General features: G+C 35.3%; 1 protein-coding gene across 1 annotated transcript in view; it reads right to left on the bottom strand.

Moving 5' to 3' along the window:
- GALNT13 (polypeptide N-acetylgalactosaminyltransferase 13) overlaps positions 1 to 24,551 on the bottom strand; it is a 623,731-nt gene that overhangs the window by 246,047 nt on the left and 353,133 nt on the right. The window contains exon 5 of the mRNA XM_049773003.1: positions 856 to 1,022. Coding sequence (XP_049628960.1) covers positions 856 to 1,022 — 167 coding nt within the window. The remainder of the gene's footprint in view (positions 1 to 855; positions 1,023 to 24,551) is intronic.

Raw genomic sequence — 24,551 nt, 5'->3', positions numbered from 1 at the left:
AATAACAGGAATTTCATCCATTAGTAAATTATAGGATATTACGACTACTACAGACAAGGATGAAGATACAAACAATAAGAATAAATTGGACATGTATTAGGCCCTAATTTAGATACTGGATCACAGAGATAAATGCAGGCTCCTTAATTATAAGCTAATTTACCATTATCTGAATCATAGGGAGGGGGGAAGACAAGTATTCATAAAGCCAAAACAACTTCTCATCATAAGATGTACTGAATTGATTGAAAAGATATTTTTGAAGATCATTTCAGTAAGTTTTTTCTTTGGTTTGATTAGTAAAAAAAAGATAAATGGTACCAAAAATCTCAGTATAATGCACAGGGTGTTTTCTTTGTCTGCAGCTTATTTGTGGCACCCCATATAGTTTATTAAGAATCTTTGAGTTAAAATCCGAGATCAGTGCAGAACCAGGAGTAAGCTCTGAGTATACTGGGTCTGCTCACAAACCAAAACTAACACAAACAAACATCAAAGAATCGGTTTCCTTTTTCTAAAGTTGGCATTGACTATATATATTAATGATAATTATTTTAGGTAGTTTCTGATACAGTTTAAAGAATACTACAAAACACTGTCCAGGTATGATTTTGACTATGATAATTAAAAATAGGGACAAGTAGGACTAGAGAAAACGGCCTTATATATGCAGACACCAGTTTGAATCTAGGTATATACGTCATATGATTCTACTGCACTGCCAAAACTGATTTCTGAGCTAGGAGTAAGCCTTTAACAATGCTAGGTTTAGCTCAAACTCTCCTACTCCTAACACAAACACAGCCATGCACATGCACACATGCAGGAGCGCAAAAAATACGTAAATATGTATACCTCTTTCACTAGCATCATCTACCAAAATGACCTCTGAGAGTAGATAGTGTGGGGAGCGATTTATAACACTGTAAACAGTTCTAAGAAGAGTGCTCCAAGCTTCATTATGAAATACAATGACTACACTTGTGTTAGGAAGTTCATCAGGGTAAACCTTAGTCTTGCAGCTGGAGAGGAGAGGAAAAGAAAGAAGACGAATGAATGAATTTACATTTTATAATTATATCTTTAAGAAATGTATTTATACTACAACTTATTTATAATAATACTACTACCTTAGATCTGAAAGTTCTATTCTAAGGAAACATTTTATGTATATCTAAAATAGCTTTCTATTTTATAAATACTGTAAGTAACCACGCGGCATTTTGAAAATTAAATATGTTTAATTACTAATATTTAATTTTAATTCCTGCAGGGAACAAAGAAATATCATTCTCCCAAGTTGTAAAAACTGAAATAACATTCAAAGACTGCCAGTTGATGAAGACTGGCTATAACAGGCATAGATGAATTAATTTAATGCATATAAATTCTTCTCTTTTATAGAAAAAAATCATTGTATTTTTTTCTCAGAAATGTATAAAAATACACCCACATGTTCAAGGGGGGGGTTAAAGCATGCAAAGCTGAGATAATATTCCTGTTCTAAAATCGAGTCATGTATGCATTCCATTCTGTTTGAGAATGCTACGAATTGTGTCCACTTTGAAGGGAAGGTGTAGGAGGTCACAATTTTGCAGTCTCAATGGTATGATATAATCAAAATCAGAGTTCAGGATAGGGAACAGGATCCCAGAGCTCCTCAAACTTTAAAATGTACCCAAGAATTGCTTAGAGATTTATTAAAATACAGGGTATCTGCAACTATAGTGTACAGCTTGAGTATCTTTATTAAAAAAAAAAAATCTTTCGGGCCCCGAGAGATAGCACCGCAGCATTTGCCTTGCAAGTAGCTGATCCAGGACCAAAGGTGGTTGGTTCGAATCCCGGTGTCCCATATGGTCCCCCGTGCCTGCCAGGAGCTATTTCTGAGCAGACAGCCAGGAGTAACCCCTGAGCATAGCCGGGTGTGGCCCAAAACCAAAACAAACAAACAACAAACAAACAAAAATCTCTCCTGTAACACATTTGCTTGTTTCCTTGAATATGCTGATTGATGAGGGTTTATATCTTAACTGTAATTTCTTTTAAAGAACTGGTTTTCAGAAATACTCTTCACTTTATTTATAGATCCAACGAATCTAGCTTTAATTTGCAAGCAATCGATCAAAACCAAAACTTTTAGGGAATTAATTTGCATATTACTCTAGGTATTTATTCCACGTTTGCCATACAGTCAACTAGGCAAAGTATGATTTTTTTTGGTCATGTAATTTAAATCACTATAATTGTCAAAAATAAAAACTTTCAATTGAGAATAGGAATAAAGTTTATTAGGTTATTTTTCATATAAAATAATCTGAACTATGAGAAACAAAAATGATTCCTTAATAGAAAATCAGATATTTTTGCTGTTCATAAACAATATACTACACATCATAAATTTAGCACTTTTAAAATAATTTTCACCCTCCCTCAGTGTGAGTAAAATGTTTCAAACTATTTTGGGTGATAAAAGCATATACTTATAAAAATAAGTACTATTATTTATAATGAAAATAATGCCTATGGGGGCCGGGGAGGTTGCGCTAGAGGTAAGGTGTCTGGTGTCTGCCTTGCAAGCGCTAGCCAAGGAAGGACCAAGGTTCGAACCCCCCGGCGTCCCATATGGTCCCCCCAAGCCAGGGGCAATTTCTGAGCACTTAGCCAGGAGTAACCCCTGAGCATCAAACGGGTGTGGCCCAAAAACAAAAAAAACAACAGAAAAAACAAACAAAGAAAATAATGCCTATGGTCATTTTAGTCATCCACTGACAAATTAATATAAATAGACTTAAACCTCAACATAGTCAGCATAGATTAATTTGAAAAATATTCACTAAGCATTACCTATGTAAAATATGTATATATAAGAAGAACAAAATATATAAAAGTAAAAGTAATTTGTTCAGTCATACATCCCATTCTGTTTGTGAGATTCAAATAATATTTTTTATTCTTGCTTTTTGGCCCACACCCTGTGATGCTCAGGGGTTACTCCTCGCTATGTGCTCAGATATCGCTCCTGGCTCAGGGGACCGCATGGGATGCTGGGGGATGGAGCCAAGGTCCACCCTAGATCGGCCGCCTTCAAGGCAAACTCCCTACCGCTGTTCTATCACTTTGGCCAGAGATTCAAATAATTTTTTATGTGCTTCATCATCAGTTCACTTGTAAAATTAAGCAGGTCAACAATATATAAAGTTAAAACCTTCAGTTCTATCAAATAAAAACACGCTTTTCTTTCAGCATGGTGAGCACAAAAGTATGGTAACAATAAACATCATCAATAAAGATATAAAACTGGAAAAACAAGTTAAATCTGCTGAAAAATCATCAACTTACTGGTTTAGCTAAAAAAATATTTATGTACAAAGGTTATTTAGTCTTTTAAAAAAGAGTAAATGATCATATTTTTAAAATTTAATTTATTTTTGTTTGGGGGAAACACCCAATGGTGTTTAGGGCTATATGGCTTAAGTAGGGCACCACACTTAGGGACCATTCATGGTGGGGTTCCAGAGGAATAGAACCTGGATCAGTAATTCAAGTGTCTTACAAGCTATACTATATCTCTGGACTCAATAGTCATTAATTTAAAAAATCACGTTACACTAAATGCTAACAAATAAGAATAGATGAGATTTTAATTTAGATAATTAAAATGTAAAGATAAAAGCATATATTTAGCTAGATTCTTAAATTTTTCTTTTGTGTTTTATATTTATGGCTAAAATAAAAGCATATATTTAGCTAGATTCTTAAATTTTTCTTTTGTGTTTTATATTTATGGCTAAAATAATCCATTCACAAATATTTACTTTGTAATCTTTGTATGTTACAAAGAAATATTTAAATAATTTAATATTAACATAGTTAATATGTTCACATAGAGAAAATTTTGTGACTCAAAAATGTACAGTGATGCAGCAAAACTACAGTGGTAAAAACACTTGCGTTCGCACATATATGTTCAACCTGGATTCCATCCCTGGCACTCTATATGTTCCCTGAGCTCCTCAGGAGTATTAGCAGAACACAGAGCCAGGAATAAGTCTAGAGTACAGTGGGAATGTAGCACAAAGTAAAACAAAAGTAAAGTAAAACAAAACAAATGTTACCAAGAATTACTCTTCTTCATATGTAAATTATTATGTAGTTAGAAAACTATGCATTAATAAATAAGAAGCCTTTTCTGGGTAAAAGGGAGGTGGGACTTGCCAGAAGAGCTTCTGGACCATCTGTGAGATAGACATTGAAATATCTCCCTGAATATGAAAAAGTCTTAATTCTATGAATTAGTAATTTCCAAAATGTCACTTCACCCAGTTATTTCTATCTGTACAAGGTTACGATATTCATCGTTTCTGATGGCTTTATGTACCTGAGCTTGTATTATTGCCTGTATTTCATCAAGGCCAATGTTTCATTGATGATTTATATGATGCTGAAAAGGCAAAACATGCTGTTAAAATAAGCATAATTAATGTATTATCACTGGAATCTTTTTTTAGTAATTATTAAAGCTTATTAAAATGTTTTAAAATTAATTTAAATATAGATTTTTATCATATTATCTTTTCTTAGGAGTCAGTCACACCACTTTATTGTTGCTGTGAAGATTATTTATCAATTCTAAGAGACTTCCTCCAGCTTAAATCATATTACTTAGCATATGCAAACTAAAGATTTAGAAGATAATCAGTAAGAAAAATATAAAATAGCTCTATCTTTTTATTGTATTTAGCTTAATACTGATAATTTTCATTCTCCAAACTTAAAGATGTAAAAGAATTTTATAGAGATTGTGATGTAATTCCAGTTATGCTTCAGTAAATATGGGATGAGATGGGCCTATAATTCTAAACAAATCCCTGCTGATGTTCAAACAATCGAGTTGTAGTTGACATGATAAAAAACTAATACATATATATGTGTATGTATATATATATATATGTGTGTGTGTGTATATATATAGAGCTATTCTTAAGGAAGAAAACAGTACTGTAGTAATAGCTTCAACAGGTAAGTACTTGCTTTAGCATTTAGGATGTAATTCTTATCACTGTTTTTTCATTTTCTTTTGCAGCTAATGAGTTTTTGTTTAAATGTTGAATCATAAAGTGATATTTCTGAGGAAAAATTAAATGAGAAATTCTTCTTTTATAATCATTGACTATAACTTGCTTAAAACAATGACCATGTTCAAAACAAAAATATATTTGTCCAATCTCAATGAAGAGTTCTAATAAGACAGCTCACAACTTGTTGACACTGTAACCATTGAAGGTAAAATTCACTTGATTTTATATATAAAGAGACAGTACAGGCAGTAAAGTACTTATAATGGACTGCTTGGTCTGGACACAGAGGGAATTCTTGGAGTCCCTGCTTGAGAAGGTGTGTGCATGAATTCGGCAAAAATGAAATCAGAAATTCAGACACTCAGAAGTAAAGTTCCATCTTATGTCTTTATTCTAGACTGCCTTCTCTGGGCCAGAGCAAAACATTTATAAAAAATTTTTGGCAAGGCATATTTTCAGACAAACCTATTCTACCAAGCAAAAAGCACAGGGGTAAATTGTTCAGGACATTTTGTATGTTTATAATATTCTGACCTAGAGCAGTTTCACACTCCTGGGCCACTTTTGCTAGCTGAAATTTTATCTAGTGGGGTCAGTTCCCAGAGATTGTTATTATTTATTGATTCGACTATATTTCAGTTCAAGCATTTTGAACTGAAATATTAACCTTTGATCTGACTGCACAGAAGCTAACAGCAAAGCTAGAGTTGAGAGTGGTAATTATTCTGTAAGACTAAATAAAAAGTACTTGAATATACACAAATGTTCCTAATAAAGTGTGTTTCTATAAATCTGAGTAAACTTTAATGAGGCCCTAAGAAAAGTTTTTAGAATGTTAGGTAAACTTATGCCACAAATAATATTTATGTTACATCCCCTTTTTTTCTGAGTGCTTCATGGACAGGCGATCAAGATTTTTCAGGACCTCAATGCCCGTGAGTACAGGTTATTCTTCAAATGTCTTCCCCTGCAGGTGCTGCTCTTCAAACAACCTTCGGGAGTGTACTGGCAGCTTTGAAAAGATCCTCAATAGTACAAACAGCTTTGAAAAGACCTTCCCTCAGGTAGTTAGGGCCTTTTCAAACTTGGAGCCTTCCTAGGTCTCAGGGTGAGTTTACTTGTATATGATGTAGCATTTTTTTTCTTTTTTTTTTAATTAATGATACATTCATGTGTATAAACACTTATACTTTTAATGACAGACAATATTAGTAAGCCAGTATAATGTCAATCACTAAAATAAAAAGTCTAATTCCAGAAATTGCAAACCAATGAAACCAATTAAAGAATATGTTTTAACATCTGACCATAAATCTGCAACCAATTAATCAATCCCTACAATATCTAATTTAGATTTGATTAAAATAGCTGTCTCTTGCTATAAGGTTTTTATGTTTAAAGACATATCATTGTGTTGCCATATACCAGCAAATGGGTCTTTACCTTATCCCAAGGCTGAGATTTATTATATGGAAAAGGGGTGACATAAGCATATTTATATTCTGCATGGCAACTAGTGGACATCTGAAATTTGAGGTTCTGTGCTTCATTTCCAAGCCAAATGACTGTGTCTTCTAAAACATCAATTTTGGCATCTAATTTTCTATCCATTATCTCTTATTCAACCACAGCAAGGGAAACATTTCTAAATATATCATTAACATGGAATGCTGTATGTAACTCCTTAACCAATTCTGTAGTTGAAAAACCATAGATGCAAACATGCAGATTAAAGCTGTGAGCCCTAGGATAAGGCTGGTAACAAATCACTTAGATCTCATTAAAGCGTGCAGTTTCTTCAAAACTAAAATGACAGAATCATCCTACCAATAACCCTGGATTTCCACAGGAAGCATAACATAAGTAGGTTATTAGAGAATTAGAAATACAGAATAATCTTTGGTTATGATCAGATTAATACAATTGGATAATACACAATTTGTAAAGAAATCTTATAAGAGGTATGGAATGTAGTAAGTTGTATATCTGATGACTTAGCCATGTGGTCAGCAGGTTAGGGCAGATTAAGACATGCTTCAATATTAATAGCTTGAGATTGGGGCTTTACTTTGGATATTAATAATATTGAGCTGGTGGCTGCTAATAGACTAAACAAGCTTAGGAAAAGATTTGAAGAGTTGTGATGGAGGGAAATGCTGATTAAAATGGGACTGACCTAACCAGAGGAAAAAATGCTGTAGACAAAGAGTGAAGCCCAGAGTTTAAAAGGAATGTGAAGAGGATTACTCAGATATCTATAAACTGTAAACTGACCCTGAGACCTAGGAGAGCACCAAGTTTTAAAAGGCTCTAGTTACCTGAGAGAGGGTCTTTTCAAAGCTGTTTGTACTCATAGAGAGGGCATTTGAAAAACAGCCCCTGCAAGGGAGGCATTTGAAGAGTAAGCTGTACTCACAGGCATTAGAGCCCTGAAAAACCTTGGTCGCTTGTCCATGAGGTACTCAGGAAAAAAGGGGATGTAGCAGGCACTCATCTTGCATTGAATTCTTTAGATATTCTCTGGCATTAGATGTGGTTACCCCAGCACTGCCAGAATTAATGCTGAACATGACTGGGAGGCTCAAAAAACAAACAAACAAACAAACAAACAAAAATCAAGGGTCTGGAGTGGTGGCACAGAAGTAGGGTATTTGCCTTACATGCAACTGAGCTAGGAAGGACCCTGGTTCAATCCACAGGCTTCCCATATGGTCGCCCAAGCCAGGAGTGATTTCTGAGTGCATAGCCAGGAGTAACTAACCCCTGAGCGTCACTGGGTTTGATCCAGAAACAAGAACAAGAACAACAAAAAACACACATATATACACAAAAAATCAAGACAAAACACACACACAAAATTAACATAAGATGTTAATCTCAAAGCAGTTGATATATTACATTTTACTTAAAGCAAAATTCTTAAATTGTTATTTGGGGTTTACTATTTTGGTTTCTTTTGGGGATTTTTCAGTCTATTAAAACAAACCTTTAATTATCTAAACAGGCAGATATTTTAACTTACTGATTTTTTTCAGCTATAATTAAAACAAGCAAAACAGGGAATCTACATGCTTGTTTTTTCCAAGCCACTGTTTTTTCTTTCTCTTTCAATCTCTTCCATGATTTCTCTTTCTCTCTGTTTTATTTTTTCCTTTCTGGAGAGGCCCATGTTATCACTTTAACACATCTGTCTGTCTGTCTGTCTGTCTGTCTGTCTGTCTGTATCTCTCCATCTCTCCAAAATTCTTTCCGTATGAGACCAGAGAGAATACAGCAGGTAGGAAAGTTGCCTTGCACACAGCTGGCCTGGCCTTTATCCCAGGCATCCCATATGGTCCCTCAAAACCCACCAGGAATAATTTCTCGGTTCAGAGCCAGGGCTAACAACTGAGCACCTTGGGTATTATCCAAAAACAAAACCAAAAATTATTTGCTTTACTATTTCATCTTTTCCTGAAATTCTTTTCTGTGAGGGAAGGTGAAAGATCTATGCTGAGGCGCTAAGTGCCTTTCCTTCCCTGCAAAGAGCAATTCCTGCTCTGGCCTGAGTCCACAGCTCCCTGAGAACTTAGGTGGTGGAGACTAGTTAGTTCCTTTCTAAGAATAACAAGTTGAATTACAACTGCGCAGTTACTTCATGGGGCTGGTGGGACATGAGCATCAATGCTATGTTGGTGATCAGAGAAGACTTTATTAGTTCTGATCCACACCAGATATTACGCTGGGTGTCCAAAGAGAGTCAAGAAGATATGTGGAAATAATTGTTTTCTTTTGTAGTGTATTGTCTTTTGTATTTATTAATAGGAAATCTCCCTTCCCAGGCAAATATAAAACATCTTTTCCCAAAACTTTCCCTCATTTAAGTAAGCAATAGTAGATTTCTAAGATGTTACTGAGGTCAGAACACAGACATCATACTAGAACCTAAACAAAGGCAGCATAATCTAGTGAGCGGAAATAAATGCACTCAGTACCATCTTGCTAGAACAGATGCAGCTATTGCATCTGATGCATTGCATCACAGCAATAATTTCTCCCTTGACCCAGTGACAGAGCTTTTATTAAGCCAGAACTCAAAGAGATATGTTTATTGTACACAGAGTGATCATGCTGGGAGAAAACTAGGTCACACCGCCAGGCGCTGGTGTGGGGTCACCTCTTACAAGGGTTTCCCATGCCACAGTATTGGGTTAGCATCTTCCCTTGAAACTTAGGAATTCCTTTAGCAAGAGTATGGAGAATATCTCCTTTAACAAATGTTACAGCCATCACTAAGAACTTCAGTTATAAGGCACTAAGGTATCTGTTGAGAGAAGAAAAAATAAAGACTAACTTCGGAACAAGAATATCAAGAACATCCTGCTCTTGAATTCTCACCTCATAGGTTACTCCAGTAAGGATGCAAAAGCACGGAAAACTAGGGAACAGTTCCAAAATACTCTAAGAGTGAATTCTTGGGAGAGATAAGGATTGGTCTAACGTCCCTCAGGTTGAAGGCATACTTGGAGAGATAAACTTTAACTCCAGCTCTCCCTTCTCACAGCAGAGGAAACAGCTCAGGAGACTTAGGGCTTGTTTGCTAATGAAGCTGCTGAAATAGATCACTTTAAAATACAATGGCTAGAAGGTGAGAATTGATTTCAGTGTTTTCTGAAAAAAGAATTGGGGAGAAAACTGTAAAATAATCACTTTTTTCAGACTACACTGTTATTTAGGTTGCCTAGTATTTGGAAATATATATGTTATTATTAAATAACTTTGTTTGTACTAGTTTTGTCACCTGGTCTTAGTTTCAAGAAAATAAAATTTACTCTGTAAATGTAAAATTTTTGCTTGTTTCATGGTAATCTCTATATTTTAAATATTTGTAACCTGAGGTCCCATTCCACCTCTCCATGACCTTGAAAGGGAAATGTAAAAAAAAATTGTTTTAATGATTAACAATTACAAAAATTAGTTTTTGTCTTTTTATTTGCTGAATTGAATAGGAATTTCCTCATTTGTTGATTCTAAATTTAGAGTTGAAATAAACATTATTTTTTAAATATTAAAAATAAAAACACTTGTAAATCTTGCCCCTAATGGCCAAATTTATGGAAGCAGTATGTTATAATCACAAATTTTGTTTTGTCATATAGTATATTCTGAATTGAAAACTATATTTGTGGAATTCTCTGGATAACCTATGTTTTCAGTACTAAAGTACATATAAATTTACATGAACATTTAATGACAAAGCTTTTATGGCTTTCAGCATTATGAACCTGCAGCAAATTCATTAATGACATTATGTAGCAAACAATAAAATATATGCCATGCAGAATTCCAGAAAAATGAATTTAAGGTCCTTAAAAGCATACTAATCTTCTATTATTTGCCTATAAAAATAAAATAGGGAAAAATGTGAAAACTAAGCAGAGAAATACAGCTTTCACTGAGACATGCCAATTGCTCTTTTAGTAATTTTTAAAGGTATTATTTTTTATGCTAAAACCAAAGGTGTTTGACAAAAGCTGTCATTTGTCACAGGAATATAATATATAAAATTGTTCATGAGAGTGTATTAGTTAACTTTGAGAGTGAAAGTGGCACTCTGCGCAATTTTCAGCATTATTTGGGAAATGATTTGTTGCCCATCAAAATTAAGCTCCTTAAATAAAATAGTCCAATAAAATCCTGCATTTTATCACATCTTTAGCATAGCACTTATTAATTCTACTGCCATGACAGCTAAGTCCTATAGTATTCGAAAAATTAATTTTGATCTATAATAATTAATTATAAATTTTAATCTTAGATGCACATTTGAAATTATCTCATGAGATTAAAAAATCACTGGTACGGGACCGGAGAGATAGCACAGTGGTGTTTGCCTTGCAAGCAGCTGATCCAGGACCTAAGGTGGTTGGTTCGAATCCCGGTGTCCCTTATGGTCCCCCATGCCTGCCAGGAGCTATTTCTGAGCAGAGAGCCAGGAGTAACCCCTGAGCAATGCCGGGTGTAGCCCAAAAACCAAAAAAAAAAAAAAATCACTGGTACACAAACTTTAACAATGAAACTTAAAAAGGTACCAGTTATGATGGCAGGTTGCAATAAGTAATGGTGGCAATGGGATGGGCTCTGGGGAAATTGGCAAAGGGAGATTGACACTGGTGGTGGGCCTAGTACTGAAACATCTAAAACTTAACTATGAATAACTTTGTAAATACAATTCTTTAAATAAAAATTTAAAAATTACTGGTTTTAATCAGAGATTCTGACTTAGAATTTGAGACCATGGGGTTCTAGGTGGGAGTTATAGCTCAGTGGATATGGCTTTTGCCTTACAAATGCCTCCCCCAGGTTTAATCCCTTGAATCCCATATGATCCCTCAAGTCATATTATCAGGAGTAATTTCTGGTTGCAGACCCAGGAGCAACCTCTGAGTTTGCCTTGTGTGATAGAGAAATTAAAAGTAAAATATCTAAAACAAGCATTTTAAGTATGCATGCATCTGAAGGTGAAAATAGTTACATTATTTTAGAGAAGCACAAATTTTTATCTGTGTTAAGAACTTCTTTTGCATGTACCAATACTTTAAAATAACTTGCACACTGCTATATTCCTTTGTGTTTACATCAAGCTAAATTGGTAACTAAAACAATCCCCTGTCCTTGTAAATACTGGAATCAGCAAGTGTTTTCCACTTATTTTCCAAGCTCATCTATATTATGAATGTATAATAATGTTGGTCCAGTTTTCAGTGTATCAGCTGTGCATTTACAAATATATGAGAAATAATCCCAGCTGTCTATTCTGGACAATTTGGAGAGAATATGAAAGTAGAATCATGCTTTTAGGGTCTGGACCAGAAAACATGGTGAGGCAGTGTATTATTTACAACTTTTCTTTTGGCTATGCACATATTATTGGAACATAGACTGTAACAATTTGATTTTATCCTTTCAAAGCCACATTGATGTTTTCAGATAAGCTAGACACATCAAAGAGAGAAAATATGACTCTAAGATGAGAATGTAAAATCACAAAGGATTCATAATTACACACAGGTTTAGACACAATCTACTTAAGGCTTAGCCAAAAAAAAAAAAAAAACAAAAAAAACAAAAAACAAAACTGTCAACACTGAAGTGCATATGTCTAACCGGATTACTGCTTACTGAGTCATTGGTTACCTCTGACTGCCTCAATCAACGAAGATTAATCACAGTAATTAAAAGTAACACTTAAATACAAATCTTACACATATTTCTTATTTTTAAGAGCTATGGGAATTGCACTGAACTAGTCTAATTATCTGTTGTTTCTCTTTCCAAATCATCAATATTCATTTCTACAGAGAGAGATTTCATGATTTACTAATAAATCCATGCAAAAAATAATCTTGGCCAATAAAAAGAGGTTCTTTCTTAATAATATAGAGCTTAAAACCTAATGAAAAATGAGACAATTTTAATTGGTTTCTATGTAATGGTTTATATTTAAATTGTATTAAACTACCCTAAAATTTCTAATAACCATATTTAAGACATACAAATTTTTTTTATTTTGTAGTTTTAGGGCCACACCCTGACTTCAGGAGCATTGAGTGTAAATAAATAAAATGGTCAGACCTAAATACCCAAACTAAAGAGTCCCAAAATATAACAAGCTATACACTAGCAGTCCAGAGGACTAAGGGTGGAGGTATGGGATGCATGCTGAGAACTCTAGTGGAGGAAGGTTAACACTGGGGGTGGGAACATCCCTAATTCACTGTCACTATGTACCTTAAATACAACTGTGAAAGACTTGTAATTCATACTCATCTCAATAACATACACACACACACACACACACACAAACACACACACACACAACCCTCTATAATTTCTTGGTTTGATCCAGCTACTGAATAGATCTTGACAATTGCCTTGGTCTAATAATCTGTCTTTTGTATTTAGTTTCGGTGGTCAAGTTTCCACTGAATTTACCACTACCTATATAGTTTTGATAATAGGTCCAATATCTAGACCATCCTGGCTTGAGAACTGATTAATAATTGTTCAATTGCTGTTTGGAATGAGAAACCTCTCTGTCCTTTTAAGTTCTAAATCACTTATTCCCTAATTGGAAATTCCTCTGGCTGTAGCTCCCAGCCAATACATCTTATTTACTTTCCTTCACCTTTCCTTATTGTTTACTGGCAGACGATGGTCACGTCTGCCTGCTGAAATCTCTGCTTTATCCCTGTTCCAGAATACACGTGGGCTAACCTATCAGACAAATTGTGCTAGGTCAGGTAATTGTCAAATAATGAAATCAAACTAATTCAAAGTAAGTCAAACTAATGTGTCAGGTAATTCCAAATTATGAATTTATCAGTCAAGGTTAGAGCATTTCCTGTATCAGTCCAATGTTGAATAACAAAACATTGCAATATTGTAATATGTCAACTAACAAGAAATGATTATATGAAGTGTCACGCTCTCTGGGAGATTGGTTAAGGTTTGATTCCCACCAAGCTCTCATGGACTGTAGCTCAGTGGAAGAAGACCTAAGAAAGAGCCCCTGCCTTCCTCAGACCCCTTGCTTTTATTGAAAAGAATCAAGTCCCACCCCAGAGTGGGAGCAGAATACCAAGCAGGGAATAATCCAATATACTATCACCAGGTCACACCCTAGGTTGAAGTACAATTATTGATTAGGGTAGGATCAGTAATCCAACAATTATATACACATAAATAGCATCATTGAATGTTGCAAGAGGTTCCACAAAATAAATGTATTCAACAACAAATTGTTTAAAACCATGTCTAAAAATAATTTGGTCATCTAAGATATCTTCTTTATTCTTAATATAATTGATATTTCAATGAGAAAATAGCTTTATTAATTAGCCTCAAAACCTCCTTTCTAATTTTTTTCCTTTCTAAATTTTTTACTAAAATTTATCATATATATTGTAGATACTATTAAAATTCCTGACTTTAACCACCTAGGCCTTATACACCATGGTTATAATCATCCCTCTTGATCTGCATATTTCTTAGATTACCAAGATTGACACTCAAGGTAGAGCTTATTCTAATATTTGTATGGCCTCAGCGGTGGAAGGACCTTGTCATATTCCTCATGAACTAGGTAAATATTATGAAATTTGACAAATATAAAATGAATACTCAAGTCAGTAGAGCACCTTGTCTGTAAGTGATGGAACCAGTTTTTAAAACCTGGATATTTGACTTTAAAAGTTATTATGTAGGTTATCATGTTATCCTTCTTCTTTTTTTTTTTTTTTTTTACTGGGGACCATATGGGATGCCGGGATTTGAACCAACCACCTTTGGTCCTGGGACAGCTGCTTGCAAAGCAAATGCCACTGTGCTGTCTCTCCGGCCCCCTATGTTATCCTTCTTAAAAATTCTTTTAGGAATAATATATAATGGAGAGCTGGAGCAGTGGCACAAGCGGTAGGCATTTGCACTCATTAACCTAGGACAGACTGTGTTTCGATCTCCCAGCATCCCACATGGTCCCCTAAACCAGGAGCAATTTCTGAGCACATAACAAGGAGTAACCCCTGAACGTCACCAAGTGTGTACCCTTCAACCAAAAAAACAAAACAAAACAAAACAATATATAGTGGAACACTATTTCAAGAAACATACAGAGAGACAGGGCAACAGTAGGGTACCCTTTGTGACTCACAAGTGCCATTTTCACATCGAGTGCATGCTGAGAAAAAGAGAAGTACCAGAACAAGGGGAGAAATTTTTCAGCCACCCCAAATTAGCCGTGCCCAAAAACAGTACCAAGGCTCTGAGGCAGACAAAGACAGCCATCATTTAATTTTCTTTGGAACTCAGAAGCACCATTTTTACACCCACTTCAGTGTGACTGGAGAATTTCTCAATCTGCAGTCACACATTTCTTCCAGTTAATAACCCAAAAGATAAAACATAATTAATAGCTCCAAGCTTCAACCAAATTGCAATAGTAAAGCAAAGTAACACCATGCTAACTAGTAAAGATGGTAGCTCTGAACACCCAACCAGTTTCTGGCAGCTATATAATCACATGAGTAAGGGCTTTAGGGAGGAAATGTGGAGGGTATTCAAGAAACTCAAAGAAACCAGGGAGAGTAGAGCCAAAATAAGATATCTCAAGAATATATGAAATCAGAAATGAGAAAAACTCAAAGAGAAATGACAGAACTGAAAAATTGGAGGGTAAAAATAGCCTCATTGGTGAGGAACTCACCAGCAGAGTAACAGTGGCTGAGGATAGAATCAATAAATTCAAAGATGAGGTGTATAATTACTCCCAACAACAGTACAAGATGGAAAAGAGTCTTAATCAAACAGCTTACAAAGTAACATTGGGATGAATTCAAGAGGAAAAAACTAAGAGTCATCAGCATTACAAAGATCTAAGAATACAAATCCCTTGAAGAAGCAAGCAACAAAGACATTATTACTGAGAAGTTTTCTGAGAATACAAGTACCATAACTTGGATGCCTAAAAGGCACCAGTTAAAAGAGGTCCAAATAAAAATACTGCAAGATACATCTTACTTAGAAAGAAGAAAATAATTGATAGACTGCTAAAAGCAGCAAGATCAAAAAAAGAAATAACATACATAGAAAAGTTCTTAAGATTTACAGCAAGTTTATTAAAGCAAAATCTCTAGGCCTGAAGGGAGTGGTGGAATATATATATTCTACAAATTATATGATCATTCTATGAGTATATCTCCCTTAGACTATTACAATACTTTCAGCACAATATTCTCCATACTCTTCAGCATATCAGCTAATTTTATGACTTCATTTTTTTTCTAGCAGCTCCTTCATCTTCCAATGTGTAGATGTAGTAGAGCTTCTTTATCTACTCATCTGACTTCAGTCACTTGGGTTTTTTTTTTTTTTTTTCAGATTCTGATTATTGTGAATAGTGCTGCAATGAATGTAAGAGTGTGGAGGGCTTTTCTGTATTGTACTTTTGCACCCTTAGACTATATTACCAGGAATAGTGCGCAGAATCCAATGAAAACTCAGATTCTTTTTTTTTTTTTTTGTATCCTGTTTTTGTGTTCCTAGGGTATATCCTTTAAGTGGTATAGCTGGATCATATGGGAGCTCAATTTCCAGTTTTTTGAGGAATTCCAGATTGTTTTCTATAAAGGCTAGACTAGATGACATTCCCACCATCGTGAACGAGAGTTCCTTTTCCCTACATCCCCTGATTGTTCATGTTTATTTATTTATATATTTATGATGTGTACCCAAACAAGTAGAAGGAGAGATAAACAAATAGGACTACATTAAGCTAAGAAGCTTCTGAACCACAAGGGAAATAGTGACTTTGGATATAAAGATCACCACAGAATGGAAGAAACTATTCACCCAATGTCCACCAGATGAAGGGCTAATATCTAAGATATACAAGGTACTTACAGAACTTAACAAGAAAAAAAAATCTAACCCCATCAAAAAATGGGGAGAAGAAATGAACAAACACTTTCTCAAAGAAAAAATACAAATGGCCAAAAGGCATATGAAAAAAATGCTCCACATCACTAATCATCAGAGAGAGGCAAATCAAAACTGGCACACATTAAAATAATGTTTTTTTTTCAAGAGATAATAATAAGCAGTACATAAAAATACAACCCTTTTTTGTTTGTGAGCAACACTTTTGAATTTTGGAAAGAAGTAATATTCGGCACTGCAGTGAAAGTAAAAGAATACCATTTATATACATGCTGTGGCTTTCTTGCTTTGAAAAATGAATTTAATGTATTATTCCCTTTATGTTGACCCCTGAATATAACTTCTTTCATGTTACTGAAAGTACTTAACAATGAATTGTCTCAAACAAATGTGAATGTTGAATGTAATAACTATAATTAAAGTGACTTTTCAACAAAATAAGTCACTACTGCCACTTGTAAGTTTACGTTCCTATATTTTATGTGAAAACAACACTGAGTTTTATATCTATAGTTCTGGAATCTTGACCAGGCTTAGCTACTGATCTGATTTATGGCTTCAGTAAAGGGACATGCCTCAAGGTTTTGTTCTTTGTTTTTTATATCTAGAGACAATGAAATCACCATGAACTAGGTTCAAGACCATAAACTGTCACACTGGCATCAAGATGGTGATACTGACATATGACTCACTAACTCACAATGATTTCTCTCTCCCTTTTTTTTCTTGTTTTCCACCCTTCTCCATCAATTATCATCTATCTATAAATTGCTGAATGGGATATGTTACTGTGCCTTGGGAGTTGTATTTGAAGACTGAAAATAGCCTATTCAGATTCTATAGTCTTTCTTTAATGAAATAATTTTGAAATTTCTCCATTGCCTAATTCTAACATCCAAAGGCAGTTCTATATATGGCACTTCTGTTACCTTCTCACAAGGCATTTAATATATCAGTCATATTCAATGTTTCAAAGTTCCTCAGGAAACAAAGCTCTCTTTCACCTTTACCTCTGTCTCTCAAAATTAATGTTACTTTCTCCATGATATTCTTGATTTATTAATGACTTTTAGAACTTGCCATTGCCTATGATCTCACATAGGAAAACACTCACACTCTCCTACTTACCTTGAAGGGAAAATTGGCAAGAGAACAAGACTAGCCTTATGCCAATAAGCTGGTAGCCCAATAGTCAAATAACTTTTCCATGAAAGAAAATGATTTCCCTGACCTTGCATATAATTGTGATTTCAAATCTCAAAGCAGATTGCTATGTTAAGTTCATTATCACTTGCTTCATTGTAGAGATGAATAGAAGAATCAATAACCTGACTGAGAATAATAAACTAGATGAGATTATTCAAATTCTCAGAAAATATTAACCCTTATTTAATATAGATTTATCAAAGCCTTTAAAATTTACCAAGCTAAATTCAGATTCTGTTGAGAGTCATGCTTTATTGGCAATGTAGTTTATTGGAGAATCTACACTGGGTATCAAGTGAAAATTATAAAAGTAGATCAGGACCCACAAACATATCTGATGGTCATCCTAGAGAGAGCCTTCAAAGGCATTTAAAAAAAGTAAACTTATCAAACTCAAAGGGTAGTAAGAGCATTAGATAATTGGCAGTGTCCCACAGACCCATGCACTCAGTGAGGACTCCAATACCCATACCAAATAGTGTCTGGAAACTACAAATATTGGGTATTCCTGAACTAGTCTGAGAATGCCTGTGGAGTTTGACCTTATAATGCCAAACTAAAATTGATAGAACATTTTCTTTACTTTTAGTGTTTGTTTGGAATGAAGCATTGTAAAAAGACTGAAGGAATATATACATCTATGGAAAATGTAAGAGAAGAACAAAACGATAACATTTTGGGTTTCTTTGGATAGATAATGAAGGATAAAGGATATCGTTTTAAAAAGAAGAAAAACCAAATAATTTGACAAATAATAAAATAAAGGAAAGAACTTGATTAGTAGAGGAGATATGTATAGAAGAAAGAAGGTTTGTGATGGCTAATCTTTAAGAATCTCTAAACATAATCTTGTGACTCTCTTCAAACCTTCACTACTTTTTACTCTCACAAAACTATGGGATATATACACAGGGTAGGTTAGCAACTTGATATTTAACCAATGTAAGGAGTTTAATCCCCCAACCTTGGTTTTTGTAGACTCTATTATAGAATTAATAGAAAACTTTCCAATATATATGGAAAAATATCTAAAGCAGCTATTACCAAAAATAAAATAATAACTAGACTAAGATTACTGTGATCTTCACAATCAAATGCTGAGTCAAACTTTTGTCTCCAAAATCAAACAAAACTTGTTTTCTTCCATCTTCTCTCACAACTGCTTTCCTCCCTCCCTCTCTCCCTCCCTCTCTCCCTCCCTCCTTCCCTCCCTCCCTCCCTCCCTCCCTCCCTCCCTCCCTCCCTCCCTCCCTCCTTCCTTCCTTCCTTCCTTCCTTCCTTCCTTCCTTCCTTCCTTCCTTCCTTCCTTCCTTCCATCCTTCCTTCCTTCCTCCCTTCCTCTCTCCTTCCCTCCCTCCCTCCCTCCCTCCCTCTATTCATTTCTTTCAAGTACAGTTTGGTGTTAGCAAGAGCACTGTAACTGGGAAAATAGCAACAAGATAATAGAATTTAAAAAAAAAGAGGCATTGGTGATATTTTGTAGGACCCAGTATTAGGCAAGAGGGACAAAATCCAGGGATTATATAAATCTTTAATAGATTACTACACATTTACTGAAAAATTAAGAGGAAGAAAATAATTCAGCCTTGATAACACTGACGTTCTATTGTATTGCATGAAATATATTGATCCAAAATACGAAGATATACAAGAAACCAGACCCACACTACTGTGCTCCCCATCCCACCCCCAAAAACACTACTAGAAATGGCCTCATTCCCTGAAAACTGCTGGATAGGGCCAAAAAAAAAAAAAAAAAAAAAAAGAAAAAAACAGAGAAAGTAATTCTTTTTTCTGGAAACACCAATCCCCTCATCATGATGCATCCATTCTCTCTCCTGTCTTTCCTCAGAACATATATTAGATGTCTATAATAAGAGATTCGAAACCCAGAAATGATTTTCACCTTAAAATTTAACTATCAGGACTACAAGGGAAAGTTCTTTCAGCCTCCAATTATGCTATTATCTTTGGATTCAGAACTGGGGAGAGAATGGATAATGGGACAAGAAACTTAGAGTAATGCAGTTTATTTGAATAGAGTCAGGATATAGTATAGACTTTTTGCATATAAAATCAAGTATTCGGCTTTTGTAAAAACTAGCTTGTCTATCATTTTAGACTCAAAACATTTATTTGCAGCTTTTAAAACTCTTAAACTATGTAAACTAAATATCTACATTATATAACTATTTGTGCTATATTTACCTATATTAACATATAAATTAAACCTGTGATAATCTATTAAATTACTGTAATTCATTTCTTACACTAAAGATATAATCTATTTTTATTATTAAAAATACAACTTTTTGTTCCCTTAACATATAAATTAAGAGATAACTATTATATACTTAAAGTATTTTATTTTATTTTATTTTATTTTTTTTTTACTCCTGGCTATGTGCTCAGAAGTTGCTCCTGGCCTGGGGGACCATATGGGACACCGGGGGATCGAACCGCGGTCCATCCAAGGCTAGCGCAGGCAAGGCAGGCACCTTACCTTTAGCGCCACCGCCCGGCCCGGGAATTCCCTTTCTTTTTTTTTTTTTTTTTCTTTTCACTGTCCCTCAGACCATTGGAGGACCAGTCTAAAGTTTAAAAATAACACTATGAAAAAATTCCTAACCACATTGCACTTATCTTATTTTATTTTTTTTTCTTTTTTTTTTTAATTTTTTTTTTATTTAAACACCTTGATTACATACATGATTGTGTTTGGGTTTCAGTCATAAAAGGAACACCACCCATCACCAGTGCAACATTCCCATCACCCAAGTCCCAAATCTCCCTCCTCCCCACCCAACCCCCGCCTGTACCCTAAACAGGCTCTACATTTCCCTCATACATTCTCAATATTAGGACAGTTCAAAATGTAGTTATTTCTCTAACTAAACTCATCACTCTTTGTAGTGAGCTTCCTGAGGTGAGCTGGAACTTCCAGCTCTTTTCTCTTTTGTGTCTGAAAATTATTATTACAAGGGTGTCTTTCATTTTTCTTAAAACCCATAGATGAGTGAGACCATTCTGCGTTTTTCTCTCTCTCTCTGACTTATTTCACTCAGCATAATAGATTCCATGTACATCCATGTATAGGAAAATTTCATGACTTCATCTCTCCTGACAGCTGCATAATATTCCATTGTGTATATGTACCACAGTTTCTTTAGCCATTCGTCTGTTGAAGGGCATCTTGGTTGTTTCCAGAGTCTTGCTATGGTAAATAGAGCTGCAATGAATATAGGTGTAAGGAAGGGGTTTTTGTATTGTATTTTTGTGTTCCTAGGGTATATTCCTAGGAGTGGTATAGCAGGATCGTATGGGAGCTCGATTTCCAGTTTTTGGAGGAATCTCCATATCGCTTTCCATAAAGGTTGAACTAGACAGCATTCCCACCAGCAGTGGATAAGAGTTCCTTTCTCTCCACATCCCCGCCAACACTGTTTATTCTCATTCTTTGTGATGTGTGCCATTCTCTGGGGTGTGAGGTGGTATCTCATCGTTGTTTTGATTTGCATCTCCCTGATGATTAGTGATGTGGAACATTTTTTCATGTGTCTTTTGGCCATGCGTATTTCTTCTTTGTCAAAGTGTCTGTTCATTTCTTCTCCCCATTTTTTGATGGGGTTAGATGTTTTTTTCTTGTAAAGTTCTGTCAGTGCCTTGTATATTTTGGAGATTAGCCCCTTATCTGATGGGTATTGGGTGAATAGTTTCTCCCACTCAGTGGGTGGCTCTTGTATCCTGGGCACTATTTCCTTTGAGGTGCAGAAGCTTCTCAGCTTAATATATTCCCATCTGTTAATCTCTGCTTTCACTTGCTTGGAGAGTGCAGTTTCCTCCTTGAAGATGCCTGTAATGTCCTGGAGTGTTTTGCCTATGTGCTGTTCTATATATCTTATGGTTTTGGGGCTGATATCGAGGTCTTTAATCCATTTGGATTTTACCTTTGTACATGATGTTAGCTGGGGGTCTAAGTTTAATTTTTTGCAAGTGGCTATCCAATTGTGCCAACACCACTTGTTGAAGAGGCTTTCCCTGCTCCATTTAGGATTTCCTGCTCCTTTATCAAAAATTAGATGGTTGTATCTCTGGGGAACATTTTCTGAGTATTCAAGCCTATTCCACTGATCTGAGGACCTATCCTTATTCCAATACCATGCTGTTTTGATAACTGTTGCTTTGTAGTACAGTTTAAAGTTGGGAAAAGTAATTCCTCCCATATTCTTTTTCCCAATGATTGCTTTAGCTATTCGAGGGTGTTTATTGTTCCAAATGAATTTCAAAAGTGTCTGATCCACTTCTTTGAAGAATGTCATGGGTATCTTTAGAGGGATGGCATTAAATCTGTATAATGCCTTGGGGAGTATTGACATTTTGATGATGTTAATCTTGCCAATCCATGAGCAGGGTATGTGTTTCCATTTCCGTGTGTCCTCTCTTATTTCTTGGAGCGAAGTTTTATAGTTTTCTTTGTATAGGTCCTTCACATATTTAGTCAAGTTGATTCCAAGATATTTGAGTTTGTGTGGTACTATTGTGAATGGGGTTGTTTTCTTAATGTCCATTTCATCCTTATTACTATTGGTATATAGAAAGGCCATTGATTTTTGTGTGTTAATTTTGTAGCCTGCCACCTTGCTATATGAGTCTATTGTTTCTAGAAGCTTTTTGATAGAGTCTTTGGGGTTTTCTAAGTAGAGTATCATGTCATCTGCAAACAGTGAGAGTTTGACTTCTTCCTTTCCTATCTGGATTCCCTTGATATCCTTTTCTTGCCTAATCGCTATAGCAAGTACTTCCAGTGCTATGTTGAATAGGAGTGGTGAGAGAGGACAGCCTTGTCTTGTGCCAGAATTTAGAGGGAAGGCTTTCAGTTTTTCTCCATTGAGGATAATATTTGCCACTGGCTTGTGGTAGATGGCCTTCACTATATTGAGAAAGGTTCCCTCCATTCCCATCTTGCTGAGAGTTTTGATCAAGAATGGGTGTTGGACCTTATCAAATGCTTTCTCTGCATCTATTGATATGATCATGTGGTTTTTATTTTTCTTGTTATTGATGTTGTGTATTATGTTGATAGATTTACGGATGTTAAACCAGCCTTGCATTCCTGGGATGAAACCTACTTGATCGTAGTGAATGATCTTCTTAACGAGGCATTGAATCCTATTTGCCAGGATTTTGTTGAGGATCTTTGCATCTGCATTCATCAGTGATATTGGTCTGTAATTTTCTTTTTTGGTAGCGTCTCTGTCTGGTTTAGGTATCAAGGTGATGTTGGCTTCATAAAAGCTATTTGGAAGTGTTTCTGTTTGTTCAATTTCATGAAAGATTCTTGCCAAGATTGGTAGTAGTTCCTCTTGGAAAGTTTGATAGAATTCATTAGTGAATCCATCTGGACCTGGGCTTTTGTTTTTCGGCAGACATTTGATTACTGTTTTAATTTCATCAATGGTGATGGGGGTGTTTAGATATGCTACATCCTCTTCCTTCAACCGTGGAAGATTATAAGAGTCCAAGAATTTATCCATTTCTTCCAGGTTCTCATTTTTAGTGGCGTAGAGTTTTTCAAAGTAGTTTCTGATTACCCTTTGAATCTCTGTCATATCAGTAGTGATCTCTCCTTTTTCATTCCTGATACGAGTTATCAAGTTTCTCTCTCTCTCTTTCTTTGTTAGGTTTGCCAGTGGTCTATCAATCTTGTTTATTTTTTCAAAGAACCAACTTCTGCTTTCGTTGATCTTTCGGATTGTTTTTTGAGTTTCCACTTCGTTGATTTCTGCTCTCAGCTTTGTTATTTCCTTCTGTCTTCCTATTCTTGGGTCCTTTTGTTGAGCATTTTCTAGTTCTATTAGCTGTGTCATTAAGCTACTCAGGTAAGCTCCTTCTTCCTTCCTGATGTGTGCTTGCAAAGCTATAAATTTTCCTCTCAGTACTGCTTTTGCTGTGTCCCATAAGTTCTGAGAGTTTGTGTCTTTATTGTCATTTGTTTCCAGGAACCTTTTTATTTCCTCCTTGATTTCATCTCGGACCCACTGGTTATTGAGCATGAGGCTGTTTAACTTCCAGGTGTTAAAGTGTTTCTTCTGAGTCCCTTTGGAGTTCACAAATAATTTCAGAGCCTTGTGGTCAGCGAAGGTAGTCTGCAAAATTTCTATCCTCTTGATCTTATGGAGGTATGTTTTATGTGCCAGCATGTAGTCTATCCTGGAGAATGTCCCATGTACATTGGAGAAGAATGTGTATCCAGGTTTCTGGGGATGGAATGTCCTATATATATCCACTAGGCCTCTTTCTTCCATTTCTCTCCTCAGGTCTAGTATATTCTTGTTGGGTTTCAGTCTGGTTGACCTGTCCAGTGTTGACAAAGCCGTGTTAAGGTCCCCCACAATTATTGTGTTGTTGTTGATATTATTTTTCAGATTTGTCAACAGTTGTATTAAATATTTTGCTGGCCCCTCATTCGGTGCATATATGTTTAGGAGAGTGAATTCTTCCTGCTCTACGTACCCCTTGATTAATATAAAATGTCCGTCTTTGTCCCTTACAACCTTCCTGAGTATAAAGTTTGCATTATCTGATATTAGTATGGCCACTCCAGCTTTTTTATGGGTGTTGTTTGCTTGGATAACTTTTCTCCAGCCTTTTATTTTGAGTCTATGTTTGTTCTGACTATTCAGGTGCGTTTCTTGTAGGCAGCAGAAGGTTGGATTGAGTTTTTTGATCCATTTAGCCACTCTGTGTCTCTTAACTGGTGCATTTAGTCCATTGACGTTGAGAGAAAGA

Source organism: Suncus etruscus, chromosome 5 (assembly GCF_024139225.1).
Source record: "Suncus etruscus isolate mSunEtr1 chromosome 5, mSunEtr1.pri.cur, whole genome shotgun sequence".
Classification (NCBI taxonomy): Eukaryota; Metazoa; Chordata; class Mammalia; order Eulipotyphla; family Soricidae; genus Suncus; species Suncus etruscus.
The sequence above is the reverse complement of the archived record's forward strand: the minus strand, read 5'-3'. Positions and strand labels throughout refer to the sequence as shown.